The sequence below is a fragment of the Carcharhinus amblyrhynchos genome, chromosome 10, assembly GCF_965287045.1.
Source record: "Carcharhinus amblyrhynchos chromosome 10, sCarAmb.v2.hapA, whole genome shotgun sequence".
In the NCBI taxonomy this organism is placed as follows: Eukaryota; Metazoa; Chordata; class Chondrichthyes; order Carcharhiniformes; family Carcharhinidae; genus Carcharhinus; species Carcharhinus amblyrhynchos.
The window spans coordinates 42,055,983-42,068,948 of record NC_137333.1 but is presented as its reverse complement, the minus strand read 5'-3'; the positions used below and the strand labels follow the sequence as shown (position 1 = coordinate 42,068,948).

The 12,966-nt window shown below is 40.8% G+C and overlaps 2 protein-coding genes across 3 annotated transcripts in view; one reads left to right on the top strand and one right to left on the bottom strand.

Annotated features, from left to right (window-relative positions):
- Window positions 1–5,274, bottom strand: part of LOC145348882 (homocysteine S-methyltransferase YbgG) — a 28,124-nt gene extending 22,850 nt beyond the window's left edge. Inside the window, exons 1-3 of one of the 2 annotated variants that reach the window (XM_080196923.1) lie at window positions 5,081–5,274; window positions 2,421–2,488; window positions 2,095–2,117 (exon numbers count right to left, since the gene is read on the bottom strand). In XM_080196923.1, the coding sequence (XP_080053049.1) occupies window positions 2,095–2,117; window positions 2,421–2,488; window positions 5,081–5,158 (169 nt within the window). In that variant the 5' untranslated portion in view covers window positions 5,159–5,274. The remainder of the gene's footprint in view (window positions 1–2,094; window positions 2,118–2,420; window positions 2,489–5,080) is intronic. The other variant, XM_080196922.1, reaches the window with a different exon arrangement.
- The window catches only part of ercc5 (excision repair cross-complementation group 5), a 130,716-nt gene that overhangs the window by 86,463 nt on the left and 31,287 nt on the right, over window positions 1–12,966 (top strand). The window contains exons 11-14 of the mRNA XM_080198022.1: window positions 6,789–6,842; window positions 6,935–7,039; window positions 8,017–8,192; window positions 11,237–11,352. Of these exons, the coding sequence (XP_080054148.1) occupies window positions 6,789–6,842; window positions 6,935–7,039; window positions 8,017–8,192; window positions 11,237–11,352 (451 nt within the window). The remainder of the gene's footprint in view (window positions 1–6,788; window positions 6,843–6,934; window positions 7,040–8,016; window positions 8,193–11,236; window positions 11,353–12,966) is intronic.

Genomic DNA, 12,966 nt, shown 5'->3' with positions numbered 1-12,966 from the left:
TTCCAATTCCTATTCTCAACGCCCCAATCAATGAAGGCCAGAATGCCATACACCTCCTCGACCACCTGAGTTGTCACCTTCACGGAACTGTGGATCTGCACTTCTCTCTGCTTGTTTAATTTTCATGCTGTAACCCTCTCTAAGCTCAACAGAAGCACAGTTTGAACTGACCAAACCATCACACATACAAACACTTTTGTCTAGCATGAATGGAATTAAGTTTTACTTCTCTTACACAAAATTAAACCCACTCAAATCTATACCTTATTTCTAATATTTAATACAAATAAAAGATATAAAGTCATTAAAGCAGGGAGAGAAATAAGGAAAAATAACTTAAGAGCAGAAGGCTTATTGCAGATATAATTTCATCCTTAAATCACAAATACTACTTTTCTCTTGTACCGATTCCCTTTCATCTCAGAGGTTATAACCTGGTACTCTGTTTCTGTTCCTGACCATTTTGTAGTCTTGTTTCTGTAATAGCCATCCTTAAGTTACTTTTGTACCTATAATTCGTTTTTATGAAAAATACTTAAGTAGGCAACAGAGACTTCTGCTCTTAAGTTGTTTTTCTCCCTTTTTCCTTATTTCTCTCCCTGCTTTAATGACTTTAAATATTTTAGTTTCTCCTTTATCTGCAGTGCATAATGCTCAATTTCTGACTACTAATCCACTCTCTGCCTTTATTTTTTAATTATTATTCCTTAAACTTATCTATCTAAGCCTCCCATCCACCGCATTTACTAACTTACAGCCTGGTGACTAAAATTCCTTGTTTGTGACAGCAGCAGCACAACAGCCTGGAAGATCCTGCACGGACCACTCTCAAACTCCTTTAACATAATACCATATGTTAAAACATAAAAAGATACCACACAGTGAAAACAACAGGCTGTGTATCATAAAAGAAAGAGGGGGCCAAAAAGCTATTTATCCTTCCTGCTAAAATCCTGATCCTTAGCTGGTTCAGATGGAACAGGGCCCAGGAATGCAGTTCCTTCCTTTTCTAGTACTGGTATCAATTGCTTGTGTATCTTTTCTCACCGCACTTCAACAGGCACAGTTTACCTTCCCACTTTGCTTCTCCCTACATGGCTTTAATAATAATTACCACCTTAAGCTCGCTCTCCTCCTTCTTCTTTTGGGCAATATCCTGTTTCAAGCTGGTCAGCATTCTGGCACTCTTCATTCCTTTTCTCACAGATAGTACATCATAGTTGTTGGATCAGATCAACTGCCATGAGTCTTCATTCTATGTTGTTTAGATATTCATTTCTATCTAAATGCACCCAGAAGATAGAAAGATACCAAAGCATGTTTGGGATATATCTCATCTCTTTTAAAGCTGAAAACTTGGATACAGGAAGACAAAGGTCTAATCTACAATTGAATCAAGTTTATCAATTAATGCAATTTTTTAAAACTCCATCCTGTTCAGGATCCCAGCCAACTTGCACATTATCACTTCACCTTGAATTGATTAATTTTAGGACAAATTAAAGTGTTCTGATTTTGACCAGTAGATATATCCATTTAACCCAAATGGCACTTTATACATCAGACACTAAAATGAGCTTGACAGAGTAAAAGTCCATCTGCTCTTTCCCAAATTTATAACAAGCCCGACCTCTGAAGATCATTGCCTCTCACACGAGACATTTTTCCTTCTCACATATTATTTGTGTAACCTCGCTGAATCAGAATGCCAATTTTATACCAGTGAGAACTTGGGACTTTTTTTTATTGTGGGTCCAAACCTACTGAGGCCTGGATTAAAAAGATCCATAATGACTTCAGGCAACAAACCTTTCATCCGATCAGTCCATAAATAAGCATGTTGTTACAAACCCCATGGGGAAACCATAAACCAAAATAACTACATTTACTGAATTGCCCCAAATTAAGATATTGCCAACAAGATTCCACTTTCTGTAGCTTTTACTTTAACACTAATCAGAACTAACAAAGAAGTTTTAAATTTAAACAGGATTTAACTGGCAAAAGATCGTTCAAAAAGAGAAATTTCTCTTAAAATCAAAACAACAAAGCTGCTTTTCACACTAGCCACAAATCATAACCCACATCACTCACCGCACAAACGTGGCACTGTATTGCTTCAGGTCAAAAGTTGTCACAATGTGTGCATGAAAGAAAAGAATGGAAATAAGTGATGTGATTTATCTAACATAAATGGTGCATGTGGGAGATGTAATTTAAGAGCGAAGTACCTGTTGATTATGTACTAATCTAAAGGTACAAAGGAAATGCAGGCATCTACTGTGACAGGTCTTTCTCAAGTCCACAACCACAATAAAGTAATAGGTCTACTTACCAACTAAATTGAGCTGTATTTTTAAAATCAAACAAAAGAACAAATTATTACAAACAGCAAAACAAAAATAGCTGACTCTAATTACCTTGCATGCACATTTTTGATTGCTTGTGGATTAGTTTGCAATGCTCTGGCGCTCCACAATTGATCTCCCTATATAGACAAAAACAGTTTTATTTAAATTAATTTTAGTTTAAGTGAAAACAATGACATTCACCTCCAAATGAATGGATCTATCTAGAAAGACATGAAAGCCATTGATGCAAACTAAATAAGGCCATAATTGTATGCATCTGCCACACAGGCAGTCAGAGGAGACAGTGAGGACAAACTGCAGGTCTGCTGCCAATTTAAGAAACTGGGAGTTAGACGTCATCATGCAATGGTGACAATAGGATGTCTTTGCATAGCTGCTAGTGGATAGAACACTTTGTTAAAACATTTTAAATAGAAGTCAAAGAAGACTTTATAAATGTCAGTTTTACAAACTCTAACTGCAAAGTGCTACCTCTTCATTTTTGTAAAATCCCTACAGTGCAGGTGGTCATTAGGCCCATTGAGCCTGCACTCTTCAACAACAATCCCAGCCAGGCCCTATCCCAGTAACCTCACATATTAATTCTCCTAACCTACACATCTTGGAACACTAGGGGGCAATTTGGCATGACCAATCCACCTGACCTGCACATCTTTGAACTATGGGAGAAAGCCAGAGCACCCAGAGGAAACCCATGCAGACAGGGGGACAATGTGCAAAGTTCACACAGTGACCCAAGGCTAGAACCCGGATCCCTGACGCTGTGAGGCAGCTGTGCTGACCACTGTGAAACCGTGCTGTTTTCTGACCACTACGTCTTCTTGTAAACGTTCATAGCCAACAGCAAAGTCCAAATCACACAGAGAAAGTTGAGAATGGATAATCATGTAGGGGTGGAGTCAAATTTACATAACATATAGGAGACAAGTTCGAATTTACATAATCAAGTAGGAGATGGAGTTGAAGTTAGATACAGAGTGCATGATCCCAAATCCTATTTCCATCCTTCCTCATCACCGCCAAGTCCTGGAGTCCCAATCACCCCCAAGACCAGAAAAACCCATCTTCCCCTCACTCCCCTCGTCAGCATATCACAGGGACCGTTCCCTCCAGGATACCCTGGTCCACTCCTCCATCACACTCACATGTCTTCCCATGCAACTGCAGAAAGTGCAACACCTGCCCCTCTACCTCCTCCCTGCTCACCATCCAAGAACCTAAACACTCTTCATGTGAACTAGCGCTTCACATGCACCTTCTTTAATCTGGTCTATTGCATTCCCTTCTCCCAATGTGATCTACTCTACCTTGGAGAGACCAAGCACAGACTAAGTGACTGCTTTGCAGAACACTTTTAGTCCATCTGCAAGCAGGACCCAGACCATCCTGTCACTTGCTATTTTAACACACCATCCTGTTCATGTCCACATATCCGTCCTTGGCCTGTTGAAATGTTTCAGTGAAGTAAACTGGATGAACAGTATCTTATCTGCTGATAAGGCACTTTACAGCCTTCCAGAGTTAACATCAAGTTGAACAACTTCAGACATAGAACTCTCTCCTCCACTTTCACCCCAATTCCATCAATTTATTTTATTTTTTAAAATTTATTTTCATTCCTTCCATTGTTTCATTTTTCAATGTTTTAAAATCTCACTTTTTATTTTCCCTTACCACTGTCTCCACCCCACCCTAGAATGATCATCTGTTACATGTCTCAGGTTGTTCTTTGACACGCTGCTTAACTTTGTTCTGCCACTGACACATTCTGATCTCTTAATGTCTTGCTTTCAGCACCACGCTGTGTATTAAGAACATAAGAAATAGGAGCAGGAGTAGGCCATCTAGCCCTTCGAGCCTGCCCTGCCATTCAATAAGATCATGGCTGATCTGTCGTGTCTCAGTTCCACCTTCCTGCCCTCTCCCCATAACCCTTAATCCCCTTGCCTATCAAAAACCTATCAACCCGCGTCTTAAATATATTTAGCAAGGCAGCCTCCACCACTTCAACGGGAAGAGAATTCCAGAGATTCACCACCCTTTGAGTGAAAAAATTCCTCCTCAACTCTGTTCTAAACCGCCCCCCCTCCTTTATCTTGAGGCTGTGCCCTCTAGTCCTACTGTCCTTTCTGGGCGGGAAGAGCCTCTCCACCTCTATCCTATCCATCCCATTCATCATCTTATATATCATCTTTTTTGTCTATGACATCTTGTTAAATTCTCCCATCTCCACCAACCACTGGCTTTCTATCCAGCTCCCACTACCTGCCGCTCCCACCACTACAATATCAATCTCATCCTGTTGTCTTCTGCTCTGACGAGGGGCTCATCCTGACTTGAAATGGTCAGTACTGCTGCTGCACAGCTCCAGGCACCCAGTTTGGGTCACTATCTGTGCGGAATCTGCACATTTTCCCCATGTATGCATGGGTTTCCTCCAGGTACTCCGGTTTCCTCAAACAGTCCAAAAGACATGTTGGTTAGGTGTAGCCACCATACCAAATTCTTCCTCAGTGAGCCCGAACAGGCACCGCAGTGTGGCAACCAGGGGATTTTCACAGTAACTTCATGTAAGTTTACTTGTGACACTAATAAATAAACTTAAATGAAGCGTTGGCTCTATTCTCTCTCCATACATGCTGTCAAACCCGCTGAGATTTTCCAGCTTTTTGTATCAGATTCCAGCATCTGCAGTATTTTGCTTTTACCTGTAAGTTCAGGCCCGCCGCCTCCAGCTCTGTTGCTAAAGCACCATCAACAATTGTCACCTCCTTCTCCTCACCCATCCCTCAGCATGTCCCTGACTCCGGCACGGATCACATATCGACGTGAACTCGGCATCCACCGGCACAATAACCGGTAACACACACTCCTGTGCACCCATCAACGTGATCCGCCGGCTCCTTCCGCATTCAGCCCGGAAGTAGTAACGGTGCCTCACTAATACCTGCCCCCTATTGTGACTGCATCGGGAGTGACCGTCACTCGATTCCGCTCCGAGCATTGTGGTTCAGCAGCGGGTGCGGCTATCAGGGGCTTTCCGGGTGAGTTGATAGAACAGTGAAGAGAATTGGGCCGGATAACACCTGGAGAGACTGAGGACGGAGATTAGATGTGAATATTCAGGATTTAATAAACACTCCTTGATGTATAACAAAAACAGTAAGTGCTGGAAATGCCCAGCAGGCCTGGCAGTGTGTGTGGAGAGAGAAACAGTTAATGTTTCGACTGAAATATGGCTCTTCGGATATGAAGGAAGATTTTTTTAACCAATGAAAGGAGAAAGAACAAATGAGAAAGTGTGGGTCAGACTAGAGGACAGGAGAGATTCAATCATAAAGATGTCATAGAACAAAAGGCAGCACTCTGTAACTTTATATAACCGCAATATAACTTCCTCTTGCTCTGTAACATTTCCTTCATTCAAACTACTCATAAATTGTGAAAAATACAGATCTCTGGGTAACACAACTGAGTTCACTCCTATCCACCTGACGAAGGAACAGCCAGTTCCAAAAGCTAGTGGTGTTTGCTACATATAAACCTATTGGACTTTAACCTGGTGTTGTGAGACTTCTTACTGTGTTTATCCCAGTCCAACGTCAGCATCTCCACATCAACACAGCTGGTCACAGGATCAGAGAATGATCCTTTTGTCCCTAGTCTGTCTCTTACTTTCAATATACACTAATACATAATTCTATGTAATTTTTTGCTAATCTTCTGTTTGGCATGTCATCAAATATCTTTTGTAAATCCAGGCAACCTCCATGAAAGCTCTTCTATCCATTGTGACTTGAAAAATACATGACATTTCCTTCATAATTCCATACAAGCTCTCTTTGTGCAATTGGACGTCATCATTTGATCACTCTCACTGATAGATTCCAGTAACTTCTCAATTATTGATATTAAACTGATAGATGGCATTTGGCGGAGATACCATCTTTTGGATGAGACATGATGGCAGAGTGGTTAGCATTGCTATCAAACAATGCCAGTGACACAGGTTCAGTTCCTGGCGTGAATCACTGTCTGTAGAGTATGCATGTTCTCCCTATGTCTGTGTGGGTTTCCTCCAGGTAGTCAGGTTTCCTCCCACAGTCTGAAAAACATGCTAGTGCATTAGCCATGCCAAATTCTCCTTCAGTGTACGCAAACGGGTGCCGGAATGTGTTGACTAGGGAATTTTCACAGTAACTTCACTGCAATGTTAATGTAAGCCTACTTGTAATACAAATAAATAAACTAAACTAAAAACCAAGGTCCATTTGTCTGTCCAAGTGAATATCGAAGATCCCATGGAACTCTTTTGAAAATATAGTGGTGGAGTTATCCTCATTGTTTAGTTTGCAGTCAACATCATGAAACAACTTATCTGGTTGTTATCACATTGATATTTGTGTTAATTTACAGTGTGCAATTTGGCTACCATATTTCCTCATTACAACGATGCCTGTACTTCAAAAGGTATTTCATTGGCTATAAAGTGTTGTGACATGTCTGGTGGGTGTGAAAAGTGCTTTCTAAAAGCAAATCTTTTTTTTCTTGCAGATTATGAGTGATTATAAACAGCATTATGGGAGTGAAAGGACTATGGAAACTTTTGGAGTGTACAGGACAACCTATTAATCCAGAAACTCTTGAAGGAAAAATACTTGCTGTTGGTATCCTTTGTGTAGCAAGAAGAACAACTGGTTCACAGTTCTGGTAGAAGCCAACAAAGCAAATTATAACTACAGGCACTTTGGTGTTGCAACTTCATTAGTTTTGTCTTTACTCACATAATGTTGTGAATCCCAGTGGTAATGAAGGGCTGGTATCAGCTGTGGGGAGAGTGGTCACAGGACAGATAGATTGAGGTTAGCTTCTATGTCAAAGATTCTTGTGTCCTGCCAAATGTTTAGCACTTGAATTGTGCATAAACCAAAAAAAGAAACAAAGTGAAGACTTTGCTGCTTTTAGCCAGGGTTTGACTCCAGATTTGGGCTGCATTGGAATATAGGGCTTAGGAGCAGGAGTTAGGCTATTCAGCCCTTTGAGCCCACTCCATTATTCAATAAGATTATGGTTGATCTGACTGTGGTCTCAACTCTACCTGCTTCTCTGCCCCCATCAAAACCCTTGACATCCATATCAATCTAACTCTGCCTTGCATAACATCAATGATCCTGCCTCCATTCTTTCCTGTGGAAGAGAATTCAACTGACTAATGACCCTTTAAGGAAAATAAATCCTCATTTCCATCTTATTTTTAAACTGTATCCCCTAGTTCTAGTCTCCCCCACAAGAGGAAGCATCTTCCTAGCATCCACCCTATCAAGTTCCCTCAGGATCTTGTATGTTTCAATAAGATCATCTCATTATTCTAAACTCCAATGAATATACGTCCAAATTGTTTAGCCTTCCTTGTTCTAAATGTTTATTTTTGCACACACCTATCCATTTTGCCTTTTGGCAGTATTATTGTTTGGTGCTTTATCTACGTCATTGAAGATTTCCCACTTCTGATCTGTTGACCACTTTAATACTTTTTCTTCCAAGTTCATATTGGTTAGACCGTTTTTACATACTTGAACTTTGTATTTTTTCCTTTAAGTTTACCAAGTTGACAATAAAATATTTTCTTAACCATTGTTAAAAGATATCAGTATTTGGTTAAACCAGGCAGTGAAGGGAGCACGAGATCGCCATGGTAATGCCATACCAAATGCTCATCTTCTGATTTTGCTTCACCGACTTTGCAAACTTTTGTTTTACCGAATAAGACCAGTAATTGTTTTTGATGGAAAGACGCCTCTGCTCAAAAAACAAACCTTGGTAAGTATTGTCCAGTAATATGTTTTTATTTCCGTGATATGTGATTGACTTAGCTCAGTTGACTGGACAACTGGTTTGTGGTGCAGAGCAATGCCAACAGCGGGGTTCAATTCTTGTCCCAGCTGAGGTTATTCATGAATAAATTTGCGCCTCACCTGACATGTGGTGATCCTCAGGTTAAAAACATCAACAGCTAATGGTCATCTGGGGGCAACACAGCATCACACTGCTGCCTCACAGTGCCAGGGACCTGGGTTCAATTCCCTGCTTGGGTCATTGCCTGTGCGGAGATTGCACATTCTATCGTGTCATAGAAACATAGAACATTACAGCGCAGTACAGGCCCTTCGGCCCTCGATGTTGCGCCGACCAGTGGAACCAATCTAATGACCCTCTAACCTAAACTATTCCAATATTATCCATATGCCTATCCAATGACCATTTGAATGCCCTTAAAGTTGACGAGTCCACAAATGCTGCAGGCAGGGCATTCCACGCCCTTACTACCCTCTGAGTAAGGAACTTACCTCTGACATCCGTCCTATAATTATCACCCCTCAATTAAAAGCTATGTCCCCCCGTGTTAGCCATCACCATCTGAGGAAAAAGGCTCTCACTGTCCACCCTATCTAATCCTCTGATCATCAGGTATGCCTCAATTAGGTCACCTTTTAACCTTTTTCTCTCTAACGAAAACAACCTCAAGTCCCTCAGCCTTTCCTGATGAAATCTGTACAATTCTTCGCTGAGTCCTAATGGGTTTTCAAAAACACTTAGAGTCGAGAGGCATTGGGAAGAAAAAAGAGGAGAAAAATCAAGTAGCCCTCTCAACCTGAGTTAGAGGTTGCAGATTCAAGTCTCACTCCATAGATTGGAGTACAAAAATGCAGGCTGACACAGGAGTGTAGCACTGAAGCACAACAGCACTGTTCGAGGTACTGTCTGTCCAATCAGATTTTAAAATCAAGGCCTCCATGTTCCCTCGCATGTGAAAGTAAAGTTTATTGGTGTCAGAAGGAGGCTTGTAATGAAGTTATAGTGAAAACCCCCAAGTCGCCACACACCGGCACCTGCCCGGGCACACCGAGGAAGAATCCAGCATGGCCAATCTGCGGGGGTTTCCTCCGAGTGCTCCAATTTCCTCCCATAGTCCGAAAGCCAAGCTGTTGGGTGCATTGGCCATGCTAAATTCTCCCTCAGTGTACCTGAACAGGTGCTGGAGTGTGGTAACTAGGGGATTTTCATAGTAACTTCATTGTAGCATGCTACTGTGCAGAGGGACCTGGGGTTCCTTGTGCACAAATCGCAAGAACTCAGTCTGCAGGTGCAGCAGGTGATCAAGAAGGCGAATGGAATGTTGACCTTTATAGCGAGGGGGTTAGGATATAAAAGCAGGGAGGTCTTGCTGCAACTGTACAAGGCACTGGTGAAGCCACAACTGGAGTACCGTGTGCAGTTTTGGTCCCCTTATTTGCGAAAGGATATATTGGCCTTGGAGGGAGTACAGAGAAGGTTCACCAGGCTGATATCGGAAATGAGGGGGTTAGCTTATGAGGAGCGATTGAGTAGATTGGGCCTGTACTTGTTGGAGTTTAGAAGGCTGAGAGGGGAATCTTATAGAGATGTATAAGATAATGAAGGGGCTAGATACAGTAGAGGTAGCGAGCTTCTTTCCACTTAGAAAGGAAACCAGAACTAGAAGGCACAACCTCAAAATAAGTGGGAGGACAATTTAGAACAGAGTTGAGGAGGAACTTCTTCTCTGAGGGTGGTGAATCTCTGGAATTCTCTGCCCATTGAAGTGGTGGAGGCTACCTCGTTGATTATGTTTAAGTCACGGGTAGATAGATTTCTGATCGATAAGGGAATTAAGGGTTATGGGGAGCAGGTGGGTAAGTGGAACTGATCCACTTCAGATCAGCCATGATCTTATTGAATGGCGGGGCAGGCTCGAAGGCTAGATGGCCTACTCCTGCTCTTATTTCTTATGTTCTTAATGTAAGCCCACTGTGACTAATAAATAAACCTTACGTTAAAAAACTTCTAATTTTGACTATGGTGACTTTACCCGCTGTATGTATTTAGGCAGCAAAAACCTTTTTTATTCATCCAAAATTTACTTTATAAAATGTTGATATTGTCACTTGTTAATAATAACTTCATTTAAGTTCAAGAAAGTTAACAATATTAAACTTTTAATGCAAATTTATAGAAGCCCCTCAGCAAGAGTTGAACCGGTTATTTTTTAAGGACTACAGTAAGATTTACCAACCAGAATCCTCTCTTCACTGGAATTTCTGAAAGCACAGTTTTATTTTAAAGCCAGTAACAACAATGAATTGTAAATCTGCAAAAGTTGTTCTTAGTCTTTATACTGCAATTATTGAATTATTTGATCTGATTTGCTTATTGTGCCTGAACAAATATATACCGTTCGAAGTAACTGACATGGATTTTTAAAAGTCACTCTGAACCTTGTGTCAGTTGTGGTGTTAACTTGGTCTTCACTTGTGGTGGTTTTACTGTGATGCCCAGCTATGCCAGGGGCTCCCAGCAGCTTTCCCTCTTTCCGCAACCCCTCAAAAACACAGCCTTGTCCTTTGTCTAAGGTGCTGTAACTCACCGTTATCCAGTATTTTTGGGTAAAGGGCACCTCCCATTCCCAGATCATACCAGAGAACAAATATTTTACTATATATAGGCATCATGATGGGCTCAAATCTATATTCCCTCTAAGCTGCACGCCTGCAGGACTGGGTAATAATTATGTAGTGCTATGTGCTTAATTAGTACAGCTGAACTCACCCTCCAGTGCTCAGGCTAATGTGTTGTCACTTATTTTCTTGGTACTCTCTTCTCCAATCACAGGCTGCTTGTTTCCCGCACTTGAAGGTAAAAGATTCAACTGCTCCATCTCAGATAAAGCTAACCTCACACTCAGTTTCCTTTGCCAAGGCCGAGTTGGTCTTTACATTGCTTTGTACATACCGTTTTGTTGCAAAATAGCATCTGTTCCTGGCACTTGATGATAATATCTATCTTAGATTAACAGGTGGCAGAGAAAGGAACTGGCAGTTAAAGACACAAAGAAAACTACAGATAAGCTGTTGAGAACCATTCTGAAGCAGCATGCCTTGAAAAATGTTTTTGGTGGCAGAAGGTACTTTAAAGTTTAAGATTTTATTGATGTCAATAAAATCAAAAGTTTCAAAAATTTTATGTTTTGCTAAAGTAATTTTTCTCCTTTGTTATGCACACAGGATGTGAAAACTACCCATATTGTTCAATTTAAGGAAAGTTAGAAAAGGGATATACTTGGGCCATGGGATAGTGTGAAGAGGCAGATGGGAGAGAGAAAGAAGTGTGAGACAAGAAGAAGAGAGTTGGGAGTGAAATAGGACAAGTTGGGAATGAAATAGGACAAGTTGTGGGATGGGACAGAGGGAAAAGAATCATAGAATCCTAAGATTCTTTTCGTTGGACCATTTGGCCCATTGCACCTGCGCCAACAATCCTACCCAGGGCTTATCCCGTGACCTCATGTATTTACCTTGCTAACCTCTCTGACACTAAGAGACTATTTAAGTAAAAGCAAATTACTGCGGATGCTGGAATCTGAAACCAAAAGAGAGAACACTGAAAAATCACAGCAGGTCTGGCAGCGTCTGTAAGAAAAAAATGAGCTGGTAAAAATCTGTAAAGTAGAAAAAAGAGCTTTGACAAAGGGTCATCTGGACTTGAAACGTCAGCTCTTTTCTCTCCTTACAGATGCTGCCAGATCTGCTGAGATTTTCCAGCGTTTTCTCTTTTGGAATTATAATTTATCTCCTGTGGCATGAGACCTCCAGTGGCCATAGCCAGAAACTGCAGGCAAGCTGATAATTTTACTTTAACAATTAGTGTTACATCAACTAAGACAGAATGTGGAAAATTGCAATCAGAGCCCCAATTGCACCCTTAACAGGTAAATTGTAATGGGAAAATATCATAAAGGACATGGGACCTTTGATGAATGCTGTCATGGAATATTGGGAACCACTAAGTATTTTTTAATAAATGAGACTTGAGTATTTATTATAGAGAAGAAGTCTTTGAAGAAGAAGAAGTACGTTGCAGATGTACCAGTAGAGATAAAAGGATGTAAGAATGGGAAAAGTCAAAAGGAAAATAGACAAATGAAATTGTAATTTTAAAAATGAAATGCTTTCTTTTCTCAAGTGATTGGATAAGCTGTTCGAAGGCCTTTGCAACTTTTGGTAGCCTGCTGAATGATGTATAACCTCAGCCAATTTTCTCTAATGCTGTAAAGAGATGCAAAAAGTGATTAAACCTCTGCCTCTAAAAGTGCGCTTGAAAATTTGGTAAAACCTGAAAATTATATCTGATTGCTTTCCACACCATGTGACATGTATTATTGCTTCAAAGTACTGCACCATTGATGTGTAACCCAGTCTTAAATTGTAATAATTCAGACTGGATGCAATTTCTTTCTAAGCAAATTTTAGTTTGATATCAGACCTGAGGAAATAGTTGAAAATCAATTAATGCAAGGTCATAGTCACTTAAGCAGCAAGTCATCAACATGTGTTCAGGTCATTAGGGGACAGATAAATTGCTGCAAATGGCGCAGATCCATTTGTTTGATATGAACATGCTAATGCAAAAGAGAAAATGATCACTGACATGACATAGTAGCTGCAGTGATGTATGGTAGGATTTTCCAGTGAGCAGAATTACTGTGTCTGACTACTGCAGTTCTTTTGCTTAACATTAG